Source organism: Centrocercus urophasianus, unplaced genomic scaffold (genome assembly GCF_019232065.1).
Source record: "Centrocercus urophasianus isolate 14NV4802_14NV808 unplaced genomic scaffold, USGS_Curo_1.0 seq_10, whole genome shotgun sequence".
In the NCBI taxonomy this organism is placed as follows: domain Eukaryota; kingdom Metazoa; phylum Chordata; class Aves; order Galliformes; family Phasianidae; genus Centrocercus; species Centrocercus urophasianus.
The window spans coordinates 38,442,341-38,470,213 of record NW_024884142.1 but is presented as its reverse complement, the minus strand read 5'-3'; the positions used below and the strand labels follow the sequence as shown (position 1 = coordinate 38,470,213).

General features: G+C 41.8%; 2 protein-coding genes across 2 annotated transcripts in view; one reads left to right on the top strand and one right to left on the bottom strand.

The window, feature by feature from the left end:
* Positions 1-17,793, top strand: part of REV3L (REV3 like, DNA directed polymerase zeta catalytic subunit) — a 113,266-nt gene extending 95,473 nt beyond the window's left edge. The window contains exons 22-32 of the mRNA XM_042811614.1: positions 2,102-2,243; positions 5,165-5,409; positions 6,350-6,458; positions 7,360-7,566; positions 8,364-8,473; positions 9,376-9,490; positions 10,906-11,043; positions 12,104-12,294; positions 13,214-13,460; positions 14,320-14,529; positions 16,642-17,793. Coding sequence (XP_042667548.1) covers positions 2,102-2,243; positions 5,165-5,409; positions 6,350-6,458; positions 7,360-7,566; positions 8,364-8,473; positions 9,376-9,490; positions 10,906-11,043; positions 12,104-12,294; positions 13,214-13,460; positions 14,320-14,529; positions 16,642-16,782 — 1,855 coding nt within the window. The 3' untranslated portion in view covers positions 16,783-17,793. The remainder of the gene's footprint in view (positions 1-2,101; positions 2,244-5,164; positions 5,410-6,349; positions 6,459-7,359; positions 7,567-8,363; positions 8,474-9,375; positions 9,491-10,905; positions 11,044-12,103; positions 12,295-13,213; positions 13,461-14,319; positions 14,530-16,641) is intronic.
* A 222-nt stretch (positions 17,794-18,015) lies between these two features.
* On the bottom strand, positions 18,016-27,873 carry MFSD4B (major facilitator superfamily domain containing 4B). The gene is made up of 4 exons (XM_042811626.1): positions 27,673-27,873; positions 27,434-27,602; positions 25,238-25,354; positions 18,016-22,995 (listed from the first exon to the last, which is right to left on the bottom strand). The coding sequence occupies exons 1-4, from the start codon at positions 27,871-27,873 to the stop codon at positions 21,764-21,766; spliced, it is 1,719 nt and encodes a 572-aa protein (XP_042667560.1). The 3' UTR covers positions 18,016-21,763.

Genomic DNA, 27,873 nt, shown 5'->3' with positions numbered 1-27,873 from the left:
TTTGTATATAGGATTCATCAGAAGGATTTCTAACAAACTGGCAGGTTTCTGTTTTACTTTGCAGTGCATGCCATCCAAGCTAGGCTTAAGAATAGTACAGAACAGTGTACAAGATGTTCAGGCACTAGCTATAGCTGCTTAAAAATGTCTGTAAATGACATGTATCACAGTGGGCTTCACTCTTCCTTGGAGTGTTTTGGTGTTGTGTCATGTCAGCAATTCATATTAGTGTGAGTACTGATTTGAATGTCTTTCATAACACACGTTTGATATCTTAAGTACTTTTGGACTATGTGGGAACTTAGTTTAGTGAAATTACAAATTTAAATTCAACAAACTCCGTGAAAGGTTATTGCCACAAAAGTCCACTCAAGAAAAAAAAGAAACAAATAAACAACAACAAAAACACACAAAAAAAGCATGTAAACAGATGAAGAGAAGCTAAAGTTTCTGGTTTAGTAATTTTTCAGGGTGATAAGAGAGACATCGACAGGCCTCAGCAGTGGGCCCAGGTGAACCTCATGAGGTTCAACAAATCCAAATCCACCTGGATCGAGGCGATCCTTACTACCCGTACAAGCTGGGGATGAAGGGATTGAGCACAGCCCTTCCAAAAAAGACCTGGAAGTACTGGTGGATGGGAAGCTGGATACGAGCTGGCAATGTGCCCTTGCAGCCCAGAAAGCCAGCTGTATCTTGGGCTGCATTGGAAGAAGTATGGCCAGCAGGTCGAGGGAGGTGATCCTGCTCCTCTGCTCTGCACTGGTGAGGCCTCACCTGGAGTACTGCATCCAGGTAGTCCTCAGTACAGGTGAGACAGAGACCTGTTGGAGCATATTCAGAGCAGGGCCGCAAAAATAATCCGTGGAGTGGAACACCTCTGCTATGAGGACAGTCTGAGAGAGCTGGGGCTGTTCAGTCTGGAGAGGAGAAGGCTGCGAAGTGACCTGATAGCAGCCTTTCAGTATCTAAATGGGAGCTACAGGAAAGAAGGGAACAGGCTCTTTAGTAGGGTCTGTGGAACTCAAAGGATTCTATGATTCTGTTGGCTGGATTGATGGGCCAAGGTAAACTGTGAGTTTCATTAGTACCAAGTGTCCTGCATTTTGGTCACAACAACCCCAGACAACCCTACAGTCTTGGGGAGGAGTGACTGGAAAGCTGCCTGACAGAAGGGGACCTTGGTGTACTGATGGTCAGCTGAATATGAGCCAGCAGTGTGCCCAAGAAGTGTGGCCAAGAAGGCCAATGGCATCCTGGCTTGTATGAGGAATGGTGTGTTGAGCAGGACTAGGGAAGTAATCCTGTCGCTGTACTTGTCACCGGTGAGACCTCACCTCAAGTTTCAGTTTTGGGCACCTCAGCACAGAAAGGGCATTGAGGTGCTGGAGCAGGTCCAAAGAAGGGCAACAAGGCTTGTGAAGGCTTGGAGAATATGTCCCATGAGGAACAACTAAAGGAATCGGGGCTGTTTAGTCTGGAGAAGAGGAGGCTGAGGGGGAGACCTTATTTGCTCTCTTCCAATATCTGAAAGGTGCTTACAGTGAAAGCTGGGTTGTTTTCTTCTCACTGGTGACAGGTGACAGGATGAGGGGAAATAGCCTCAAGTTGTGCTAGAAGAGATTAGGTTGGATATCAGGAAAAACTTCTTTACAGAAAGGGTTGGTAAGCAGTGGAATAGGCTCCCCAGGGAGGTGGTTGACTCACCATCCCTGGATGTGTTTAAAAACCATTTGGATGTGGTGCTCAGGGACATGATTTAGCAGAGGGTTGTTTGAGTTAGGATAATATAGGTAATGGTCAGGTTGTGGTTGGACTTGATCTTTAAGGTCTTTTCCAACCTGAGCAATTCTGTGATTCTATGATAAGGAAAACAGAGTATAGCATGTTATTGCAGTGTGCCTTAGCAGTAGGTTACTATATCACATTCTGTGTGTATCTTTAGAATATGTAAGTGTACATGTGCCACATTTTTGAAAGAACTGTATGAAAACATCCTAAGGAGCATGTTATTTGTTTGTTTGTAATAAGCTGTCATCAAAATATATTTTTCTTAGAGCAGCACTCTCCTAATTATATAACAAGGTGTTCACTTTCACAGATGGAAAATGGTTGATCATTATGTTAGCCGAGTCCATGGGAACCTCCAGTTGTTACGAAAACTGGATTTGATCGACAGAACAAGTGAAATGGCGAGGCTTTTTGGCATTCAGTTCTTACATGTTTTAACAAGAGGCTCCCAGGTAAGATTTAGTTTTCCTTACGCTTCACAAAAGCAAAGTAGTCGTTACAAAATGTTTATGTACATTAGTATATGTTTAGAGCCACTGTAAGTATTTTTATAAGGTCGGAGCACAGTTCTGTATAATGTGAAAATTAAACATTAAGAAAGGCAACGCAAAAGCAATAAGAACAGATTGAATAATTAGTGTCAGATATTAAAAATAGCTACTGAAAATAATTAAGAGTGCCCCAAATGTAATTATTCCAGTGAATCTCCTCTACGGACTTTTGAAACACTAAATTTTTATTGTAGGTTGATATTTTTCACACTTACATGAGTCTGGAAATGAACACTTTTTAAGATATCAAGTGAGATAATAAAGCATATCTTAGAGAGGAGATGATTTTCTTCCACGGCAGGCAGAACAACTCTGTGTGTGTTATAAGTGACATCTCCTGTCCGGGAGATCACTGGGTGAGATTTGACAGTAAGACAGGAAACACTCTTGCTTTATGAAGTACAGATGTAATGCCAGGTGCATAGTTCTGTTAATTTGATGCTGACATCAAAAGAAAAGGAAGCGGGACAGATTTACTTTGCTCTTTCCTTTGGACACCAGGAGTCTCCATGGCTTAGAAGGACTTACCTCGCCCAGGTTCCGATTGTCTAGGCTGTTTTCACAGCTTCGTGTGAGACATGAACAGCACCTGAAATGCAAGACCTGTTCTCACTAATGTGTTTGCTCTTCTGTTGTCTTGCCTACCATCTTTCTGCTTTCTGTTTTAATAGACCGCTAGCTGACCAGGATTTGATTACTTTGCCAAATTCTGTCAACAGAAAGACAACTTAGAAGCGAATGTCCTAAACAGCTGATGTCTTAAGCCAGCCAAAAACTAGAGTGGCTGAGGCTGCATTTCCTTAACGAATTAAAAATGGAAGTGAATAAAGCCACTTTTAAAATGTTGCCACCTATTTTCCCTGACTGCACTTGCCTGTGTCAGCTCTTAACCCTGTGCATGTTTTTGTTCATGCAGAGCTATACCAGCCCTATTTTATTTTATTTTTTTTTAACTTTTTGCTGATGGGGAGCTGAAGGTGAGGAGAAAGGAGTGTTTGATAGGTATTTGCCAGTTCAGCTCTCTGAATTGGCATACTGTATTACAGAAAAAATAAGTGCTCCTGTTGGAGTAAGGGAAGAGAAATGCAGTTAGGGACAGGGAGGGTGTGACTGGCACACTGCCAATTGTAGTTACGCTTCAACTATCATGATTGCAGCCTGCAAAGACTGTTCTGCCTGTCATTTTCTCGGATGGCTGTGAGTGGGAGTGAGCAACAGAAACATGCAGCATTTTCTATCCTGACTGTTCTTTTCTCTTTCCTTCTGTGAGCATTTTTTTTTCTACCACTGAAACTTTCTAGTTCACTAAAATGGCAAGTTGCAACAACTCCCAGTCACCTCAGATTTTTATTTTTTTTTCACTCAGAATTATCACTGCATCTTAGGAATATGTTCCTTTTCTCCTTATCTAAAAAAGATGTTAAGATTAAATAGTGCTAGGAAGGTTTTCAGTTAATTTTGTGCATGTTTTTAAGTGTCTTTTATTAAGCTTTACAAGAGTTTTCAGAAGTTCATTTTTTTCTTGTTAAGCTGTCTTGAATATTCCATAGCTTACTAAACAATTCTAACATGAGATGTTCATAGTGTGGATTATTAGTCAGGTAGTTGAAGAAGTTGCTGAAAAATAGAAGAAAAAAAAAATTAGCTCTTGCACAGATTGACACCCCGACCATCTCTTCACACATCTGAGCCCATCACTGCATACACAAGTTTACAGAGACAACAACGGCTTATGCTACAGTACAATTGCACTTTGCAGTCTGTTTGTAAGGTGATAGGATCTTGTGAAAGCTATTGGCTCTGTAATTTCATTTAGAGTATCTAAATTAAGGAAACTACCAAATCAGTTCAGTACAATGACTGAGTATATAATACATCAGGCAAAGGGCTTTGGAATAGTGATTTAATTGCTGACAAAGCAGGGGGTCTTAGGACTGTGTAGGATTTTTTTTTCAGGATTTTCAGTCCTTTGCCATCTATGTACATAATTTTCAGCTGTTTTGGTTTTTTTTTATTGAAAATAGATATAGTGAGTGATTACGTAGTCTTAGTGCTTGTAAATATTGAATAATATATAAACAATTGGAGCTGATTTCTCTCTAATGTGGCAGCCTCCACATATATCCCTTTGCAATATCTAAAAGTCTTTGTTAAATTTATTCTTCCTATACTATTTTGTAGCATCATGAGGGAGAAAGCATGATACCCACTGCAAAGCTTTAAAATCCAAAAGGCGACTTGAGATATGGGTTTACATATTCCTGCCTTGATTCTTTTGCTGCCAAATATATTCTAGTTATCTTGCACAGTCGCAACCTTGGAGACACAAGTACTAACTTACAGAACTTGCATGCCATTTCTCTGTTTTCTGGACTGCTTACGTAAAATTTCTGTGCAAATTCCTAAAGCAAATGGTAAACAAATCAGCTGCATTTTATATCTTTTTTTATATCAGTTTTGCAAGTCTGACTAAAATGTAGATTAGCAAATTCATTCACTGATTGTAACATGGTCGTATAATATTGTTGGAGCCTGTTGGATTTTTAATTTTTATCCTGAACCGGATGCTTTTTTTTTACATAGATGTAAATCAGAAGTACTTCATTTTTAATGGGTATGGCTAAATGATGAGGAAACACAAAAAAAGTTCAATTAAATGTGATAGAAAGTGTGCATGAAAAATAAGAGTATTGCTCTTTATTTTCAAAAACAACTGTGCACTAAACTCAGGAAATCTAAGTAGATACTTATATAGTTTTAATATAACCATCTTTATTCTATGTTTTTGAAATGATAATGTCTGTATCCACTGTTTCTTACAGTACCGTGTGGAATCTATGATGCTGCGTGTTGCCAAGCCAATGAATTACATCCCTGTGACACCCAGTATCCAGCAGCGAGCTCAAATGAAGGCCCCTCAGTGCGTTCCCTTAATAATGGAGCCCGAATCCCGCTTCTACAGCAATGCTGTTCTTGTGCTAGACTTCCAGTCATTGTATCCTTCCATTGTGATCGCATACAACTACTGCTTTTCTACCTGTCTGGGACCTGTTGAAAACTTAGGAAAGTAAGTTATTTTTGTTTCTTGTGAACTTTGGTTCAGCAGAGATGTCAGCATCTTTTGTAAGATACTGAGAACCCTCACATGTTGTTGGAAATCATGGATGTATATGAATAGCCCCATTTTCTGTTACAAAATATGAGATGATAAAGGTTTACCATGTGGATGTATGTATGTGCATAACAATAGTAGTAATCTGTGTTTGTGCTTGTATGGGCATGTATTCCATTACTGTGGTGATGCTAGTTTTTAATATTGCTTCAGAACAAATTGAAACACTGTATAAATCCATTGTCTGTTTTCAAAACAGGACTAGTATTTTTCCACAGTGTGTTCATAAGTTGTTGTTGTCCTCTTTTAACTGTTGCAGTTCACTCTTGTCTTAACGATGCAAAATGAAAAGATGCAGTTAGTTATTCTGTGTAGCTTCTTGATCTTAGCAGTAGTTCTCTTAATTGGGGAAAAAGGAAAATCTTACTGTTTGTTATAATCACCTTTATAAAATAGTATTTGGAAGAAAAGAAAGATGTATGCAGTGATTACTGGGTGTCATCAGCAGAATTTCAAGTTTCAGATTTGAAATTCTGAACTAATAGGAAGGAAATATATGCAATGTGTTACTTGGTAGGCATGTGTAGCTTCCATACAAGATTGCTGTGCGATTGTTTGCTCCCACTAACTCAGTATTTGGAAATAACTCATTAATGAAGGGATGGGTAAATTACCCTCTGTGGAATTTAGCCATGTATTATTTCTTCACTCCTTGAATGTTTTGTTTGAAGCTAAAAAAAATTCAAATGATGGTCTGTCTGTACCTGAGACTGTAATTTTCATTCTGTCCTTGCTGGCATTATCGCATTTTAATATGAGTTGGTGTTTTTGCTTCATTGGGCTGTAAATGAATGAACGAACGAATGATGTTCATCTTTAATTTTTCTTTTATCAGATATGATGCATTCAAATTTGGCTGCACCTCTCTGAGAGTACCTCCTGATTTGCTTTACCAGATTAGGCATGATATCACAGTGTCACCCAGTGGTGTGGCTTTTGTCAAGGTAATGATGTCAGTGCTGTGTGACAGGCATTTTCACTTCCTGTTGGCTCACTAGCTCAAGATGAAATTGATGTTGCAGTTTAAATTTGGCTGCATTAAGAGCAGATGGAACAGGAGGGAGGCTTAGTCTCATTTCCCAGTGTTTGTTGATACTTGTCAGAGTACTGAACTTATGGCAGTTCAGAAAATAAAATGTCATCTTTATGCTTTCTCTTATACCAAAGACTGACTTCATCTATAATTAAACTGTATATTTCACTTGTGCAATTTGGGGATCAAACAGTAATTATCTGCACATAACACTTCATTCTTCTCCTGGATGAAAACCAGTGAGCTTTCCCAGACAAAGCATCATGGCTTGGGAGATGAAACTCCCTGACTTGATTTATACTGCTCTCATTTTATGCTGCGTGTATTGCTGGCTGATTTATAATGAATTAATAAATATGGCCTGAAGCATTTACAAGTAATTAGCCAGTCATCAACATACATTAAATATATGAATTAATGTAAAACAAAAGTTTAGGTAAAGAATGCTTGTAGAATTTTTAGAGGATAATGTTCCTTCACCTTCTGATGCTTTCAGAATTAATAGAGCGAGTTAACTGTTGAAGTACCATTTTTGTTAAAAAGGTTAGCAAAAGATTACTTTAGCAGAGCTGATGAGAACAACAAAAAGCTGTTAATCCCGCCCTTAAGAGCTTTGCCTGTATTCTACATTACTTGTATTGTTGTATTGTTACTTATATTTACATGAAGAGCTAAACCATTGGTGCCTAGGGCATCTTGTTAATTTGTCTTCTTATCAGTGATTATCTAAAGATTCTAGGTTTTGCTTCTACTCTTAACTATTTAGGCAAAGCTTTTAAATGTAATTCTTTTCCTTGTTCTCTTTATGTCAGCCTTCAGTAAGAAAGGGCGTGCTGCCGAGAATGCTTGAAGAAATCCTGAAGACAAGGATAATGGTGAAACAGTCCATGAAGGCTTACAAACATGACAAGGCTATAACTCGAATGCTTGAAGCTCGTCAGTTAGGTCTTAAATATATAGCTAATTTTACATATGGTTATACTGCTGCTAATTTTTCTGGAAGAATGCCATGTATTGAGGTAAGGGTTGCAGATAAAAATGCAGAAAAACTGAAAAATACACTGTTCTTAATGTATAGACAGATAACACAGTATTATTATTTGAAATGTATTTAACCCACCCCGGAAGCATTAAAGGCCAGGCTGGGTGGAGCTGTGAGCAACCTGGTCTATGGGAAGTGTCCCTGCCTATAGCAGGGGGGCTGGAACTAGATGATCTTAAAGGTCCCTTCCAACCCAGAGCATTCTATAATCGGAGAAGCATTGTAATAGCTATTCTTTATTTGTATTAAATTTGGTATTTGTTATCTTTTTTATTAAAAAAAAAAAAAAAAAAAAAAAGTATTGCTTTTCTTTTTCCCATTAGAAAAAAAAAAAAAAAATTGGATTTGGCATTTCTATAGTAATTTCTCCAAAGGTAAACTGGATTACAATTCTACTGGTGGAAATAAAACAAAACGTCATAGCTGTTTTGTACTTGCTATAAAAGGAGGAATCATCGAACCCAAACACTGAATAAAGCAATCCTAAGCAGTATTTTCTTGTTCTCCTGCTTTTCATGTGCCTGAAGAAGTTTAAACCAAATTTTATTTTAATTCTTTTGTAATAATTTGATCACTCTTCTTTTAATTCCTGCTATGATGGTGTGGTGTAAGCAAGCTTTTTATTTTTAATTTATTATATTCTTTTAAGCCATGAAATATAATACAGTGTCTCTATATAGTAGTTTTCATAAGCAGATCAAATCAGTTTAGACTGTATTCACTAAGAGTTTCAGCATTAGAATAAAGAATTTCAATTTCTCTTTAACATTGCAGCTTGGGGACAGCATTGTCCACAAAGCCAGAGAAACATTGGAGCGTGCTATAAAACTGGTGAATGATACCAAAAAATGGGGTGCTCACGTTGTGTATGGAGATACAGACAGGTAATAAACCATAGCAGTTCTTCGTAGATACATTTTTCTGTTGTCTCAACAACAAGGACTTACCATACTGAAAAAGGTACATGACCCCTTTTTGGGGTGTTGCTTATTGTCTTGCAAAATAATGCAAAGTAAAGATTGTTTATGTTCCTGGAGTTTTTTTTCAGGACTCTCAGAGAGCGCTTAGAGGGTTTTCTTTCTTTAGGAAATGTTATGGAACAGGAAGAAGAGAATTTTTTTTTTTTTCTGCTGTTAAGTAATATAACTCTTCTTTGATGAGTATTTTTGTGCCTGTTCCTGATGACATTCTTGTTGGAAAATAGATATTGCATGCTGATGCTTAGAGGAAAACCTCTTTTAAGCTTCATGTGTGGATGCAATTCAGAAGCAGCCACCAAAGCATAAAATGATGAGTCTGCCTGATCATTTCTCTGCCCTGAGAAACAAAGTTGATCTGGTTGTTCCTCTTTAATGACTTGTGAATCCAGTGTGCAATTTCAGCCAGAAGTGGTGAAAGACTTCAAATTTCAAAGATAGTAGATTTGTCGTAGTTACACATACTCTGAAAAAAGAACTTCTAGGGGAAGGAAGTTAGATCCTCTTGCTGGCCATAGTGAAAGAAGCACTATATATACCCAGAGGTCCCTACAGTTCTCTCAGAACTCAGAAGTTTTGCAGTGCCTGGAGTAGTCACACTTGCAGCCCTCAGCATTCATCGTGCCTTTGGCACTCCTAATTTTCCACTGAATACTGAAGTTTCTCAGGTTTTTGGCTTTTCAATATGATAGAATTGAACCGAATTTATAACCGTGTGTTTTTGCCTTGCCATCAGGAAACTAGCTCATAAGCTTCAGAAACTACGTTGGACAAATTTAGTCTTATTTCCTATGTCTGATTTCTTGCAGCATGTTTGTACTCTTGAAAGGAGCCACTAAGGAGCAATCTTTCAAGATTGGTCAAGAAATTGCTGAAGCTGTAACAGCGACAAACCCCAAACCTGTTAAACTGAAGTTTGAAAAGGTAAAGGAAGAATGTTTTACTTCAAATGTGTTGAGTTGAAAGCGTTGTGAAGATAAAAGATTTTTCTGGACTTAAACGTAATGAAATTATAAACAACAGTCGTGCACTGTACTGTTCTTGTGGGTGTATTGCCAGCTCCTTCGTAATGCCGTAGTGATCTTGTCAGAAGAATGCTGCAGACTGAAAGCAAAGAGAGCTACTCCCACTTTCACATCTGGGTGCCTGGTGGCCTGTTGCACTGCCAGCACCAGACAGTTTGAAGTTCCCTTTTCATTAAGTTTTGGAAATGTCTCCCTCAGTTTGGTATTATATACATAGAAGGAAACAAACTCAGTTAGAGAGAATGTAAACCAACCCTTAAAGAGATTCCAGTGTATTAACTACTAACCAGATGTTTATTCTTGTCAGCTTTCACACACTTCAGGATATGTGTGTGTTATACATATACATATAAAATGAGAATGACAAACATTCATTCAGTAGGCTTTTGGAAAAAGTACTGATGACAGTAAGCTTTTTATAGAAGAGCAAGGCAATGTGATACTAATTTTGGTGGAGGTTTATCCTGGGAAAGTCATTAGTGATCGGTTCAGATGTTCTTGAAATTCTTAATGTACAGACCAGATGCAAGAGGTTCAGTCAGAATTGTCAGCAAATTGACATTTTTCACTGAAAATACAGCAGAAAAAATATTAGCAAGAGAAGTCAGGATATCTGTGGAAGGCAGAAACCTTTCCTCACTGACAGATGTACAGAGGCCTTTCCCACTTCTTTGAGGTAATTCTGTGTCATTAGTCTGAATTGGCCAGAAAAAATAATGAGGTTTTGAGATACATTTGAATACATGTCTTAGTGCTTCACTTTATGTGTCCTGGGGCTCAAAATACTGAGTTTTCTTGTAGAGTGGCTTCCTAAGACAGGAAAATTCTCAATATACACAGACTCAAAGCTGGAGCATCTGGTAAAGAAGTGCCTCACATAGTCACCTATGTGCAGGGTCCTCTTCAGCCTGCTAAAGTCACTGCTCCCTCTTATCAAGAGAGCCAGGAAGATGTGGGACAGTCCTAATAATATTGAGAAGCAAATACTCCCCATTCTTTCTTCTAAAACTGGTCAGTGAATACTGAGACAATTGACAATGAAATCAGAGGTTACAGGGAATAGGTAAAAGAGACCTTAACCCTAAAAATCCATGTATAAGGAGACCAGTCTTAGGCATAGGCTTCAAAAAGGTGATGTTTGAGAACAGAAAGTTCAAACACCATTACTTCAGCAGAGAAAGGTTTCTGAAATAAAGTTCTTGTCTTTTTTAAAAAAGAGTACATTTGCATTAAGAATGCTGACTGTTGCAATCCAGAAAAGTGTAAGGATACGAAGATTATACTGTGTGTCAATTCTCTTCTTAAACATTCCAGGTCTACTTGCCATGTGTCCTACAAACTAAAAAGAGGTATGTGGGTTACATGTATGAAACACTGGACCAGAAGGACCCGGTATTTGATGCAAAAGGCATAGAGACTGTCCGAAGGGACTCCTGTCCTGCTGTTTCCAAGGTATAATACTTAGATATTTCTTCCTGAATAAAATCATAGTATTCTGTTATTTCATTGTACATTTATCCTTTCTCAGAGTTTCTGGTCTTTGTGAGCTGTCTGAGACTTTGTTTTTCTGGTATGAGTCATTTAAAAGACAAATTGAAGATCTTGTGCAGCATCACAAAGTCGTGTAGTTTCCACCTTAACTACTACCTTTTGGCCCTATGAAGCCCATAAAAAGGTTCACCTCCATGTAAGTTCTTCTGAAGACTGTCATTGATCCAATTCACTTTACAGAGAAGTAACTCCACTCACTCCAAGGTGAGTGAGACAGATTTTTCTCTAAAGGGTGTTTGCTAAATGTCTCACCAACAAAAATCCAGTTCTGCTAAGAATTCATTTAAAGTAAAATTCCTTGCCTATTTATTTTGAGCTGTGAATTGGGATTTACAAAAGAAAAGACTCTTCTTCTTAATCAAGTCAAAACAAATGTATCCCAGTAAGAACGGCAAGCACTTAGGAGGATTTACTTCCACTCTTCTTTTTAATCCCAATTTTTTTTGTTCACTGAGGTGATCAGAAAACCTTAGAAAAGCATCTTAAATGGCAGGAAAAAAAAAACATTCTCTTTCATACTCTGGAAAACTTCTGTAATTGCCAAAGCGATTCCACTGCCTGAGCACGGTGAAATTTCAGAGCAGACTGATAGAAATTGGGATTATATTGCTATCTTTGATATTTTCTAATATCCCAGAAATGTTGTTCTTAATCCTTATAGTTATAAATTCTGTTTCTGACAATAATATGTAGTTCTTTCCTGACAAAAAGAACAAATGTGAGAGCAGAATATGTGAATTGCAGGCTCATATCTGTGTTAACCTGAGAAAAAAAAACTGTTCAGTAACGTGTTTATGAATGTCTTTGAGTGCAAGAGAGTGCAACCAGTTGTCACATTAACACTCTAGTTCACAACTGATACTTTTCCTAAACAGTATATTAATATTTGCATGTAATTGACTCCATTATTTTGAATTTCCTATTTTGAGTTAAAAAATAACCTTTCTCCTTGGTTTTAAAGATACTTGAGTGTTCTATCAAGCTGCTATTTGAAACACGTGACATAAGTCAGATCAAACAGTACGTGCAGAACCAATGCATGAAGTTACTGGAAGGAAAAGCCAGCATACAAGACTTCATCTTTGCAAAAGAGTACAGAGGTAGCTCTGCTTACAAGCCTGGATCCTGCGTACCAGCCCTGGAAATCACCAGGTAATGAAATGCAAAAGCACTAATAATAGATTTTTGCCTTGACCTTTGTACTACCTTAGTTACAGGTAGCAGAGAGATGTCTCCATCAGATGTTATTGCAGTAGGTGGCTCTGAGTTTCTTTTGGATGTGAAGAGAGATCAGGAATCAGAAAGCCATTGCTTGTTCCTGGAAAAAGCCAGACAAATTCAAGAGTAAGGCCTCTTATCAAGACATCGACATGTAAAATGATGTGTTCACTGCTGTCAGCAGTAGTTCTTGTAAAAGGACATGATGAGCAGAAAGATTATTCACTCATGGATGTTACATATATATTTTAGAGCTTAAAACAACAATACTAATGTCTGATAGTGCTGTGAAATACAGTATGATTTTTCACTTTTTATAAAGTGCCTTTAGTACTGGAGTTGGTAATTCATCCAGTTGACATTGCCTATTTGTAATGAATTATGTGAACAAGCAAATTTTCCAGTTTTACCTTGCTAAACATAAAGTACCTTCTAATTAATTTGTGCTTTTTAAGTAAGCAAAACTTGTGTCCTGCAGTTGATGCTTTCTTCCAGTTGAACAATCCTTTGCTTTCTTGGTGCCTGAGCTCTTCTTAGTGCCATGGCTGCTGTTCTTCGTGAATATATTTCTTCAAGGAACTGGTAGTTTGAAAGCAACGTGCATGCAAATCCAAGTGACCTGAAAGAGGAGATAGCATTAGGGTTCATATTCCAGCTTATAATACTCAGGTTTGGTCGTGTTTTATTTTTAGCATGCTAAAAATAAAACAGCTCGGTCCTGTGCTTAGTAATAGGTATCAGCTTCAGACTTTTGCAGAGCTACTAAACGTATCACCAGGTGTAGAGGTTTCCTCGTTGTTTCCCTGGCTTGTACTTTGTCCCTGCGTGCACTACAAAATCTATTTCTAAACAGGAGAATGCTCGCCTACGACCGTCGCTCTGAACCGCGGGTTGGGGAGCGGGTGCCCTATGTCATTGTGTACGGCATGCCTGGGCTGCCCCTCATCCAGCTGGTGAGGCGGCCCGCCGAAGTGCTGCAGGACCCCAGCCTGAGGCTGAATGCCACCTACTACATCACCAAACAGATTCTGCCACCGCTGGCCAGGGTCTTCTCACTGATCGGCATAGACGTCTTCAGCTGGTATCATGAGCTGCCAAGGGTAAGCGTGTTTGAAAACAAATGGGATTGCAAGTGCGGTGCCTCTGTGCAGTGTTTGCTTTTATCATGGTTTTTCACACAGTCAGGCCTCGATAGGTGACGTAGAAGTTGTTTACTTTGCAGGGCTGTGGTTTGATGCCCAGATGTGCAGGATTGACTCTTAGACCTTGAGTGTGATTTTTTTCACTTAGCAAATCGATTTCTCCTTCCAGTCCTTTTGTTCAGGGCTGATGACATTGTCATTTTTTTACCACTTTCATAGCTCAAAATAATATTTTGCTGTAATAGCTTATTTTTAGAGGAATAGCTGTATATTTGTCTGCTTGGCTGTACTCACTGTCTCACGATAGTGGATATTGGAACTCTTGCTGTTCTAAGATGTTCTGAAGACTTTCTCTTTATGGTAGAGGTGGGAGTGCCCAAGCAGCAGTAACACTTTGTTAAAAACCTCTATCACCAGAAATATGTAGCTGGTTGTTTCCAGGCTTGCAGCCACTGGTGGTGCAGCCAGGGCATCTTAGGCATGTAACAGGGCAGCACCTGCAGGTGACCAGTGCAGGAGCAGAGTCTGGGACCTTAGCAGGTGACTGAGGATGTCGTGGTTGCTGTTTTTCTCTTTTCTCACGAGCTTCCCAGTGAACCAAGTCACAGCAGGAGTGGGCCCCATTCAGTGCCTCACTTCGGGCCAGTGCTGTGCTTATGTGTTCACATTCATAATTTGCATATTAACCCACACCCCAGAGGCTGTTACTTCTATTCTCCTTGAAAAAGAAGAATCTCTGTACTGTAGAAAGAAAGCAAGCTGCTCTCTTGGAAGTTACTGCCCTCCTAATTTTTGTTCCATTAAATTTTATTAACAGATTCAGAAAACTGCCTCCACTGCCCGCAGTGAGCTGGAAGGACGGAAAGGCACCATCTCGCAGTATTTCACGACCTTACACTGTCCCGTGTGTGATGAACTGACCCAGTACGGGATCTGTACTAAGTGCAGAAGCCAGCCACAGCATGTGGCAGTGATTCTCAACCAGGAAATCCGAGAGCTGGAGCGCAAGCAAGACCAGCTGGTCAAGGTATGGCTACAGCGCTGTCAGCCAGCTGCCAGCTGTGGGCAAAGGCTGGAGCTCCAAAGCAGTCATTGAATGCCCTCAGTAGAAAGGAAGTGCAGTCCTTGTCTTAAATGTGATACAACTCATTTGCTTTTCCCACTGCTCTAAAAGGCAACGGCTCTAAAACAGCAACTGCTGTTCTCCTTAGCTTTGCATGAGACTGAAGCCAAAGAGGTGGAGAGAAACAGAACAAAAGATGCTTTTCTTCTTTTTCTTTTTAAGAGTATCTTAGATGGTTTTTAGATTCCTTTTTACAGTGATGGTGATAAAAACCATGTTGAAACACGCACCTTTTGTTCTAACGTAAGTGATGATGTTCCATTTACAAAAAAAGCTCCAGTCCTAGAAAAAATTATTTGTGTGCATGATATGGCTGTGTTCTGAGTTTTTTGTTACTTTTTCTCGTCAGAAATTTCCCACGCTTTTTTTCCCCTTGAGTTAGAAGTCCATGAAGAGTGTCACTGGCTAGCTATGCTCACAGCTAGGTGCCTGCAAAGCACCATGCCTCTCCTCTAAGAGTCATAAGTGTGCTCTTGACTAATTTTTGTACTATAGTATTTTAAAATTATTTTGCTGTTAAAATCAATTTTTGGCACTGGTTTCTGAACCAGCTTAATGACTTGGTGAATTGCAGGGATATTAATAAATGTTCCTGTAGTGATTAGCTACAGTACTAGAAAACCAGGAAACCATTATAATTCACAATTCCAAAATACTACACTACGTTGTGGACTTATGTTTTCATGCTGTATTTTGCAATGGTGGCCCTGATCTGCATTGTAGTGACAGTGAAGGAACAAGGTACACATTCTGCAGTTTTCCTGTGGTACTTTCACATTGTTTTTGTCCTGGAATAAGTGAAAACTGGGCCCAGCCCCCCATTAGGATCACGAAGCGGCTTTGATCAGAATGCCCTTGTGTCATTGCAGCAGGTCAGCAAGGGCTGGGGTCCAGTTCTGGTCAGTATTTGATGACTTAAACCATCAGCAAGAGCTGTGTTCTCTGCTCATCTGAAGCTTTGTCTGTCCCTCACAGCTGAAATGCATGGCCCTCCTGGAATGTAAACATGCCAGCGCTAGCAGAACATTGATATACAGGTTTAATCACACATGGCTTAAAAATTAGCTGCCTGAATTAAGGCTGTAGACTTCTTCACTATACGCAAACTGAACTAAGAAAGCACCTTGCTTCTGTTTGGTCTTCAGAGACCGAAGGAAAGTACAGAAACTGATGTTAACAGCAAAGGAAAGGAGTTTGTAGATATGACATTTCATTTCTGGTTCCAAGTGGTAGGCAGGGTCAAAATTCTTATGGAACCACGAGTGGCTCTTCAGAGTTTTTGGAAAAATTGTTGGGGGCTGGCTTAGTACTGGGAAGAATCAAAAAAAAAAGAAAAGGAAAGCAGGGGAAGTCTCCTGAAAACAGATCCATTTGTGTTCTCTGGAAACAGCTTTGGAAAAGCTCTGCCTACTGCTATTTATTTAATCAGGTACCTCATGGTAAAAATCCTTGAAAGCAGCATTGGCTACATTAATGAGCTGTTCTGCCTGCATGCTCTGACTTGCAAAGTAAAAGCTCTCATTGAAGTTTATCTGGAAATAAGTGGCTTATTAGTGAAGTTCCGCTCCTGCATAGAGAATAACTGGAGTTTTGTCTTGTTTCACCTGGAAACTTTTATCCAGGGTACATTTAACATGAGTATAACATGCTGCTCTGCTTGAATCCCTCAGCTGCTCGGGTTCTTTTCCCAGGTGCCATCACACAGGGGCGGAGCAGAAATAGCAACTTGGTTGGAAGGGCTGTAAGCCAAGCTGTGCTGTCAGGCTGTGCCCCTGCCCAGTTCCAGGGGCTGCCATCTGCCCTCCAGGGACTGGCATCAAAGTCAGCACTTGGCAAGGGCAAGAGAGGCTGCAGCAGAGCAGAGCTTCTCAGGTCCCTCTGTGCTGAGATCTTGCTGATGGCTGCCTGCAGGGCTCGGTCTGCTCTGCCAGTAAGGCGTAAATCACCGACATCTCTACATCCTCGATGCTTTGAGGTAAGCTTAAGCAATCTGTTCTGCTTTTTTGTGCCATCTAGATATGCAAGAACTGTACAGGCTGCTTTGACCGACAGATCCCGTGCGTCTCCCTGAACTGCCCAGTGCTTTTCAAGCTCTCCCGAGTGAGCAGAGAACTATCGAAGGCGCCGTACCTCCGCCAGCTCCTCGACCAGTTCTGAATGATCTGTTACGGGACTCCAGGTGCTATTTTGTTTCAGTGTTTACCACACTAGGACTATTGTGCATGGTGCTTTTTCAACTCATCTAGTCCAGGATTTCCATTTTAACTGTCGGGTTTATTATCTGAGGAATAAAACGAACGCTTATCCTAACTAAATTAAAAAATGCATTTGTTGATCTATGAATAGCTCACTTTTTAAGATGTACAAATTCCTTCTTCCTTTCATGTTTCTAACATACTGTTTTATAATGCTGATGTTGAAATAGCTGTGTGTAACATCCTGTAAATCCATTGCCAAGTAGAAGTCAAGTTTACTTCCTGGAGGAAGGAGCACTGAAACCTCTCGAAACGATAAATCCATTTGTGTGTGTTCTTGGACTGTCAGTATCAAGACGTGTTATTCTATATTATCCATTCACTTTATAATTTTGTCTGCGAAATATTTTGTAAATACACTTTTTTACTTTTCAAACAACTGAGTAAAATAATGTGCAATGACTTTTATACAGATAATTTTAAAGTTGGTTGGTATATCTCCTCCTCAGTTCTGCTTGATTCTGAGTAGATTGTTATTTTGATCAGACTGTGCAAACAAACAGTAGTACCATGTGTAGCATTTTGAAACATTATTTTCTAAAAATCGCTGTCTTGCTTTAGCTATTAATGGGGCATTGTGAGGAACTGTGCAAAGACATTTTTGTTACAAACCTGTGGGACTGTTGCAATACTTTAAATATAAAATTTTATTCCATTTTTGCTTGTTTTGTATAGACATTTCTATTGCTTCTAAATATGCTTAAAATATTTTCTTTCCTTACGTACTGTACAGTTAAATCTTATTTGCCACCATCTTGACAAAATGTGTATTTAGAATATTTGTATAACTGTATAAAATGGAAAAGGAATTATGTGGTCAGTGCATTGTTTTCTAAACTGGAAATCATTTTGTTTTAGAAGTTAATAATGGAAACCATATTAAAGTTGAATAAAATGATATGGTACAAATCTGCACGCTTCCTCCTTCTAACACTCAGTTGCCATTGATTCCCTCACTCGGTGCAGATACAGCGCCGATGCAATAGGAACGCACAGGGCAGTTTCCAGCCTAAGCTTTGGGATGTAAAACTTCAGTATTGGTTTCTGGAGGCCTTCTCCAAAGAGGATAAAACATTCCTGTTGTTTTCCATTAGCCCAAACAGGGTAAGCTTTACATTTGCAAGTCCAGAGTAGCTTTTAAAAATAGAACAAAACTTTATTTACATAAAGGAACCTGAGTGCCTCCTCCCATTAAGAATTTATTACATTCAAGGTACAAGTCCATGTTATAAATTCCACATTATACAGTACTATATAAACCCACCACAAGCAAAATAAAAATGATGAATATATAATAGACTATGAGCTTTTATGGAAAGGAACCAAAAACCCACCAAGGCACAAACTGTTGCCCACTCCCCATTCCAGCACTGAAGGGTCATTTACAGAGCAGCAGTGCAAGCACCAGCAGTAACTCCTTAGTACCTGCAGTACAGTCCAGCCTTTGGGAATGAGTCAGGGCTAAATACAAATATTGTTTGACATTTAACTGTCAGAATTTACCTTTAATGCTGGAGGAAATGGGAGCATGACCATCCTCAATGCAGTCCTGCTTTTGCAGGCAAAAGTGTGAATGACAGGACATTCAACCATCTCACCACAGCACCAGGGTGACTTTCTGGCATAAACAAGGCAATGGTAATAACCATAAATAACACTTAAGAAGTCCTTCACAGAGCTTAAACACTGCTGTTAGCCTTAACTTAAAAAGACACTGTAAATAGCTCCTCATGTATATGCCAAGAACTGATTCACTTTGGAAATTTAAATATATGTAAAGTAATATTCATTTTCTAAAACAGGTCTTGAGGAACACCAAAAATCCAATCAATTAGGAAAGCAACAGCCCTGAGCATCGAGGACATTTAGAGTTGCCACGAGCTGGGCTCAGCATTGCAAAGGTCCTAGGTCTGCTTTCACCTTAAATTGCATTCAACATTTTGTTTTCATTAAGGGGCACCCACTGATTCTAGACACACATTCAGGGGAGATGAGCACAAGCTCTGTATGTATGTGCTATTCAAGTTTGAGGCCTAAGCTAAACTAAGACACCGAGAGCTTTCAGTCCTGGCAAAGGCAACTCACAGTTCTGCAGTCATCCAGGCAAAGGCTTCTGGGTGTTGTTCCAACACAACGTTACACACTGCCACTCAGCCAGTCATGGGTTTTAGTTTGGGCAGCATTTCTCCATTCTCCATGATGACTTTAGTCAGAAACACAAATAAGCATGCACCTACCTACCTATCGGTGTATAGAGCTATTCACATACATATAATAAACATACATACAGATGGTTCAAAGACATTAAAGCACATTTCTCAATGGGGCCTTAATTTTCTGTACTTGATTATGTAAAACTTGTTAACTATCCCTGAGAATAATCTTCCTTGCAGAGCATTCTAATTTGAAATTTATTCAGAAATTAGTGTACAAATTGCAAGTTATTTTTAAAATCTGCTTGCTTTCAGGCAAGCTTCTTAAACTAATTTTTTTCTGACGACATGATCTCAGGTATGGGAGACTCTCTTAAAATAACTGAAGATTCCCATCAGCAGAAGCCTCCATTGTTCTATTTTTTAAATTGCTAATTACAGATACTTCTACTTCAGATGGAAAACAGCCAGAAGTTTGCTGCTTTGGTGCATAACCCAGCTGGGACACTCTTTGTGCCCTGCATTCATTCATTTTGCAAACACAGATCAGGAGTCGCGCCGTTGGTTCAGGCCAAACCCATGGATGGCTCTCGCAGCAGGGAGCTGCCCCACACCTCCTGGGTTCCTGATATTGTTTGCCCTGCACTGAGCCCTTCTACCAGAGGATACCTGTGACACCCTGGGGGCAAAGTACATCCCATAAAAGCAGAGCAGAAGCACAAGCTCCTCCTCTCCCCATAAAACCAACAGGATTTGCCCGTGCTGTCAGATAACACTCCCTATTTTCCAAATATACAGCAGTTAGTTATTGCAGAGTGCAGGAGGGAAGAGAGAAAAAGAAAACTATCAGAAATCCAGGCGTAATCTGTCATTCTCTCTGCCAGGACATTTCTTTTGTGACTATTACATAAAACTAACTGAATGCATAAGGCCATACAGACCTACTTCTGTTGATCAAATGCTGCCACATGTAGCCAGAACAGGATTTGGGCAGATGTTTAGAAATATTTACAAAAGCTCTGAGCAAAGAAGAAAACCTCTTGTGTAGCAGGTGGAGAGAATCCATATGTTAAAGTGCAGGTTCATGCATTGCATTGGAACTGTGCATAAATACACACATGGAAAGAAGAATCAGGCAAACAGGCAACGGCATTTAAATGCCTACAGCAGCAGGACAAGGAGGCCCTTCAACACTGCAGGAGGAAAAAAAAGAGAAAACAGAAAAAAAAAAAAAAACAAACACATTTTCACTACAAATTGATTCATCTTTCTTACTACCTTTTCAGGAGAAAGGAAAAAGCCCTTAGGTTCCAGGTTAAACACACAGTGGGACAGGAGAAAGAACAAAAACAACTAAAACACACACTAAACATCCACAGTTCTGTGCTATGTTACACTAAGAGCTCTTCCTTTTGTCAGCATTAAACCTCTTAGCAAAAAAAACAATAATAGTGCAAACAACAACAAAACCCAAACAACACAGAAGACCAACCCACATTTTGACCACACAGCTTCAAAAAACAGCAACCTATTAATTTTTGGTTTTCAAGTAGACGTGTTGCAGAACTACTGCTTCAGGCTTTGCCATTAGCTGCTGCCTCTTGGTTCTCACTGGGAAGGACTTGGCGACACAACCAGACCTGAGGGCTTCCCTCCTTCCCCCGGAGGAATGAATCTGAGCAAACAAACCACAGCTTCTCCACAAGGAGGCACCTGCTGTGTCATCACCGAAGGAAAGAAAAGCCAAAGGGCAGCACCCAACTAGCAGGGAGCCAGCAGGCACACTGTACGACTGGACGGGATTCTGTGTCTCATCGATAATTCCACCTCATTCTCAAATCGCCGCTGTTACACATTGCTGTGGAAAAACCTTGGCACAGGAAGCCCAGAGAAGTTGTTAAACCTTTCGACTGAACCGGCTTACACTATCATGGCCCCGTGTCATTAACACAATTTAATCTCACATATCACTGAATATTCTTCATACATTTGAAGCTTTCAATGGTAGTGCAGTAATTCAAATCACAAGTACAATCACAGGTACTTAAAGTATTTAGGTTTGTCACCACTGGTTAACGAGTAATCAGAGTTAAGCCGCACAGCAGATAAATGACACTCTTTGTTCTCGTTCCCATATACCACCATTAAGTGACCCAAAGGCATAAAAATTAATCTTTCATTCTGTCCTGTCTTAGTGACAGAATCAGAAGAGTGTGTGACTGGCCATCAGGATATCCCACTTACATCACCTGAAATTCAACTTCTTGATTCCCTGGTTTGTCACACACCAACCCCCAATGCAGTAGAAATATTTCACGAGCTAAGAAAGTTCAGCACCACAGGCAAGAGATTTCTGATGAAAACCTTTTGTGACCAAGGAGCTCAGAACAGAACCCTTCACCCACCTCCAAGAAACCAAGTGGTCTGAGCAGCTTCTTCCCAGCTAGCTCACATCACAGCATAAATGACTTAAATGCATGCCTGACATTTAGAAAATCCCTCATGTTTTAGCATCTTCAGTGTAGTCTACAAATTGTATCACGTTACCACATTCACATCATTGTGGACTTTCTCTGGGATACATCGCTGCAGACCCAAACTGAGGAAGGAGGAAGGACGGGCAAAGGTGGAAACCTCCTTCTTACTCTGAGAAGATCCTTGAACCACTTCATGACAACAGCTACAATTCCATCGCGTTTTAGTTAAAAACCCAGAGAGTCAGCTTTTACTCTAATCGTTCTTCTCCCGGTCAACATTCATGTTTTTTCTCCCAGGGGAGCCGCCAGCTGCCACTGTAGAATCACCCTCAGCACCACCTGGATGTGGCTGGAGGGAGGCTTCTGACGGGGAGTTCCCCGCTACCTTAAGAGAGGTCTCTACCACAGAGTTTCTCAGGGTATCGTTCATTTCTATTACCTCAAAGTCTGCTTCATTCCACTCTCCTCCATCCTCCTCATCCTCTTCATCTTCGTTAAGCCCCGAACTGGACAACAAAGCCTTCCTGTCCTCGCTTTCGCTCATCTCTCTCAAGCTCTCTCCAGAAGCGGTGGCCAATTTGTACATCACAGGAAACAGCACAGCCGTCACTGCCGAAGTTCCCAGAGCAGTGTACATGACCACAGGAACGTGGTGAAACCTCCCCTGCAGGTACCCGACCACTGCAGGAATGCACATCTCCCCCAGAGCAGCACCAACCACGAAGAGAGAAGCTGACTTCCCCTGGATGACCGTGTACTGCTCGATCCAGGAAATGCCACTGGGGAAGATGGTGGCCATGGAGGCTCCGTACACTGCAGTTCCAGCCCACAGCGAAATTGGGTAGTGTGCAAAGAAAGCCAAGGAGGAAGAGGAGACGGCAGAGCCAATGAGGCTCAGCACAATCATAGTGCCAGGGTATAAGCAAGCAGCACAAAATACTGACACGGCTCTACAAACAGCAAACGCGCCCCAGAAGACAGAATTCAACGCGGCTGCTTCATTTTCTTTCATCTCAGCAAAGACCTTTGCATAAGTAAATATGTAAGAGCCGTAAGTAACCTCCGCTCCCACGTAGCAGAGGAAGAACAGGAAAAGGAGAATAATGAGGGCATGGTGGTATTTGGCAACCTTGCATTTCTGCACAGAAGCCTTTGATTTGTCTCGAACCGAGCTGCTCTTTGAATACAAAATAAAAAAGAAGAAAGAAACAAACAGCAGATAGGTCCCTATGACAATGTAGGACCACAAGAAATCAGCACCAAGATGGTGTTTCAGTGCTAGTGTAGCTGACGCTGTTGATACGGGGCTCAGAACAGACTGGCTTGCATTTTCACCTGCCTGAAGGTCTCTGGGTTCGGAACTCCCCATTGCCATCTTAGCCAGAATTGGAGCCACAAATGCACCCATGGCAAAACTGAAGTGTAAGGCCTGCAAATGCGGTCCGGCCTCTGTTCCCCATGTGTTCAGTGCAAGAACATTGCCACCTGCAGATGGGAGAGAGAAGGAATCATTAGTTTCAACCTTACACCAGGTATTGTTTTAAAAATAGCAATTATGTTATGAATTCAATTCGCAACAACAGCAGTTTTAATGAATACAACGTGCAAAACTGTGGTTAAGTGTAATTGTGCATTTGAGAACCTTAATCCCATGTGATTAGCTGTAAGGTAGGAGGGCATTCACAGCAAGTAAAAGTGGCTTAATCCAACAACAGTTGCCCCTATTTGGCCATCTCTCTGTCCGTGCCCTGTTATGGCTGATGCGATGAGTCTGGCACGGCAGGCCATTCCTCTCTGGAGGCTGTAAACTGAAGATTTTTCAGCACATTGTGCAGCCTCAGGTAGCACCACTGCCACCTTAACAGATCAGCAGCCCATCATTTGCAGCAGCTTAAGACCTTTTTATTTTCTGCTTCTCCTTTTCCTAAGTTTCAAAAGCAAAATTGACGGTGCTATGAATCAGCTTCTCACTACACAACTTCCCAGGAAACACCACAAATTGCTCACACCTTGCAGGCAGGGCCCACGCCAGCTGTGTTCAAATGGCTCACTGCATTTGCAGAAGCAGAAAGATTTACAGCAATGTTGCTGCAGAAGCCAAACTGCAGCACCCTCAGACCAACAACGGTGCTAGAAAATAAGACCTGAGAGAGGCATCCGTAAACTGCTCCTGAGGAGAGTGCAGGAAAATAAGGACAGAAATCAAGTCCCACCCCTGCCACCCATCTCTAACACAGCTCCGTTACATCACTGCCATGGTCTTGGTCCCTCCTGCTCCTGCTGGGAACAGGAGTCCCAAAGCTGAATAAATTTTCCCTGAAAGCCCACAGGGCTGTCCCATACGAAAAATTTTGAAGCCAAAGGCCAGGTACAGCGATCCTACCAGAAGCTACAGATACACCTCTGCACTCACATCCTTCTTTTTGCTGTGCAAAACCACCTTTTTTTTTTTTTTTTTTGCAACAAGGTCCCCCAACAGGCTTTCTCTAACATTAACAGAGCCCTCTCAAACTGAATGCAGCCACGACCAATGGTTCCCATGAAGCCATCGCTCCACTGCGCTGCCCACCAGCCACACCATTCCAACCAGCCCCAGGCTGGATACTTCAGAGGTGTTTGGACAGAGAGACCTGAAATGCCCGCAGCAGCAGACTGCGCTGCCTCAGGCATGCCCAAAGAACTGATTTCTGTGAGAAGTTCCTCCCTGTACTCCTGGTATAACCAACCCTTCCAGCCACACCAGTGGACTTCTGCTTTGCAAATTCATCCTGCTCAGCATCTCCCTCCAGTAAGGAGCCTCTACTAGGGAACATTATAAGCACAGGTGTTTGTTTATATTTGTTCCATATTTAAGTGAGGCTGGCCAAGGGCAGCACATGTGCCTTAATTCAGGGAGACTGATGACATAGCTCTGTAAGCCGATGATGGTAGAATATATCTGCTGTGAATCCCCAAACTTGGCCCTTCCAAGCTGAGGCCACCAGCTCTCCCATAACACCACTGGCAGAACCTTCCTCTCAAACACCCAGAGTTGCATAGGACTAACCTAGTTCATCTGACAAACCAGTTACTAATGAACAATAACCTAACTAGCTTCCCACAGAGGAGTAAATTCTAAGAGAAACAATGTCTAAAGAGCACATGGCATTTTTTTTAAGCCTGTAACTACCCACCAAAATGCATATTGATCTGCTTAGGGAAACAAAGGTTACCCAGCTCTCTCATACAGAAGCACTTTTACAAACACAAAAAGCAAAGCCTCAAGACCAGAATAACCCACCGGGCATCCTGGCCAGATAAAACAGCTCCTCTCTTCTAATTCAACTGTGCTTAGTGAAACAGGCCAAAGTCACTTCTATACAGCTGTTTACAAAGCAGGACAGTGATAGGACAAGGGGGAATGGTTTTAAACTGAGACGGGGAGTTTTAGGTTAGATATTAGAAGGAAGTTTTTCACCCAGAGGGCAGTGACACACTGGAACAGGTTGCCCAAGGAGGCTGTGGATGCCCCATCCCTGGAGGCATTCAAGGCCAGGCTGGATGTGGCTCTGGGCAGCCTGGTCTGGTGGTTGGTGACCCTGCACATAGCAGGAGGTCGAAACCAGATGATCACTGTGATTCTTTTCAACCCAGGCCATTCTATGATTCTGTGATTCTCAGCAGAACTGTCACCTGCGGGTTTCCAGTTCATTCAGTGGAGGAACCACTGGAGCAGGCTGCCACTCACCCGTGTCAAGAACTCCCATGGCAGCACCGATGAGTGACATCAAGGCAGTCAGCAGCAGGGACCTCTTACACCATGGTATGGCAAAAAGACCACCTGTGGTTCCAAGCATGGATAAGGCTGAAAAAACAAACAAAACACAAATACTGCAGTTACCACTTCAATTGCAAACATGTAGCAAACTAAGAAATAAAAATACATTTATCATTACTCAAGTTACAGATAACCCTAATACATGCTGTAACCTCATTACCTGAATATGCGAATAGCAGAGGCAGCCAGAAAATTCAACAGGATGATTTTGGAAGAAATGATTTTAGTGAGAATGAGATGTTTCATTTTTCATTTTGCTAAGGCTTAATTTGCAAATAGGGCACCATCTGCTGCTAAGTACTTAGTATGCCAATTATCCCCAAGAAGCATTTTTTCTGCAAACTTTTGAGTTAAAAGCATTACTTTAACACAAAAGAAATAGAAAACGGTTTGAGCAAAGTGACATTTTTATTGAGAACTACAGATCATTATATTTGGCCCCACTTCAAAACCACTACACTCCTAAAATCCTGTGAAGTGAGGCTCCCTACTGGCTAAGAGGCACTCTGTATAAAAATGCTGACTCTCATTTCTATTTTCTTCTCAGATCAGCAGTGTATTCCAAGTGATTTCTGCAGTCTTCAGAAGCAGAACTACAAGGTTTCTCGCCATAAATTTAGCAACAATTTCCAAAAGAAAAGAAAAAAAAACCAAGAGCCCAAGAACTTCACTGAGATACCTGATATTCCTGCCCTGGTGTAACCTGCAAGGGAAGCACAGTGAGCTGCACAGGGAAAAGGCTACAGAGGGGAGGTGCTAAATACAGCTTCCCCAAGGCGTCTGTCAGAGCAGAAAGTGGCTCCTCAGCGTCCGCTCCCAATTTTCACCTGAAGACCAGTGCTCAAAAGCTTCCTTGACTGAAGCATTAAAGATCTGCACAGCAGCAGAGTTTCAACAGCTGGAAGGTGGGAGCCATTATCCTCAGTCAGCCCTCAGATTGACAGAAACATGAGGCAGTTCAGTAGTTTGGATTGTGTTTCTGCTCTAAGTGCCATCAAATTGGAAAGAATTTGGAGACAAAATGTATTTTTCAAGCATTACTGACAGAGAGCTATCCTGTGACATATCAGAAAGACGAGCAAATCCTAAACTGCTTCAAGTTCACACTGACTTTCAGGGGTGTATTACTTTCATAATAGGAGGTAAAGTCTCAGATGTCAGATATAATCCACTCTGCCCTTGCCAGATACACATGGATCAGCAAGCTGAAGGGAAGGCACTTTACATGTGACCTGGAGCAGAGAATAAAGAACAGGGAAGAGGATAAATAAAGCTGCAAGATACGTATAACAAGAGCAAATTAAAGGAACTGGTCTGGAGAGGGGAAGATAGAGAGAGGAGAAAAACAGACATTGTATTACGTGACTGCACATGGCAGCAGGAGATAGGCCAGTGGGATAAGGAGAGAGTGGTTCAAACACAAGCAATGGAAAACTATTCCCAAAATGAGCCCTGTGAGTAAAGTTCTGTGCTCGGAGTTGTATGAATCCACTCAGATAAAGGAAGGAAGGGATGAAGAGATGGAGGAGCAGGAGGGGAAGGGTTAGGAAAGGGATGAGGACCGCTGCTGGCAGCTGTACAGCCCTGCTGTGCCAGCACAGGTCTGAGCGCAGGAGGAAATCCACATGTGTACAGGAAACCATCAGGACTATAACCACTGCTCCTACAGAGCTCAAACACTGCCACAGGTAGGCAGCAACCAGCAGCATATTTCCAAACTCACAGACAGGACACCAAGTTTTCCACTTTAACTAAATTGTAATTGGATTAAGGCTGCCCAGCCACAGCCTCAGTGCCTCTGTGCAGCAAGGACAAACAGTTCAGCCGAGCTTTAACGAAGGCAACAGTCTGACACTGCTTCTCCCACACAGCCGTGCAAGTAAGAAGCCAAGCCAGTCCCACCTGCCTCATCTGCGTACTTTCTAAAGCCCCACAACACAGGGCCGTGCGCTGCAAGAGTGTGAACTGTGGGATTACAGAGAAGAGCAGCCCAAGGGGCACGGGTTGCACTTCCACCTCCCGTTCTCCAGCCGCAAGGCACAGCGGAGCCGAGCGGAGCCCCGGTGGCGCTCGCTGCCCGCGGCCGCCCCCCCGAGCCGCGCTCACCGAGCAGGAGGTGCGCGTTGACGTGGTCGAAGAGGATCCCGCCGAGCACGGAGCCGCCCAGGTAGCCCAACGAGCGGCCCACGAAGATGTAGTAGATGTCGGTGACGTTCTTGCGCACGTTGTCGGCCAGGTTCTGGAAGGTCGGTCCCAGCACGGCGATGCTCGTGCCCTGCAAAACAACGCCGAGGGCTGCATCGCCGGGCCGGGCCCCTCTAACCCGCCCAGCCGGTGTCACTCACCAGCCCCAGGAAGGCCGCGCACAGCGCCGCGGAGATGCACCACCGCAGCGCCGCTCCCTCCCCGCACCGCCGCCCGCCGACCACGGCCACCTCCGCGTGCGGCGCGGCGGAGAGGCGCGGTCCAGGTCCCGGGCCGGGCCCCGCCGCCGCCTGCCCCGGGCCGGCGAAGCGGACGTGCTTCTTGCGCTCGGCGCCGGCCAT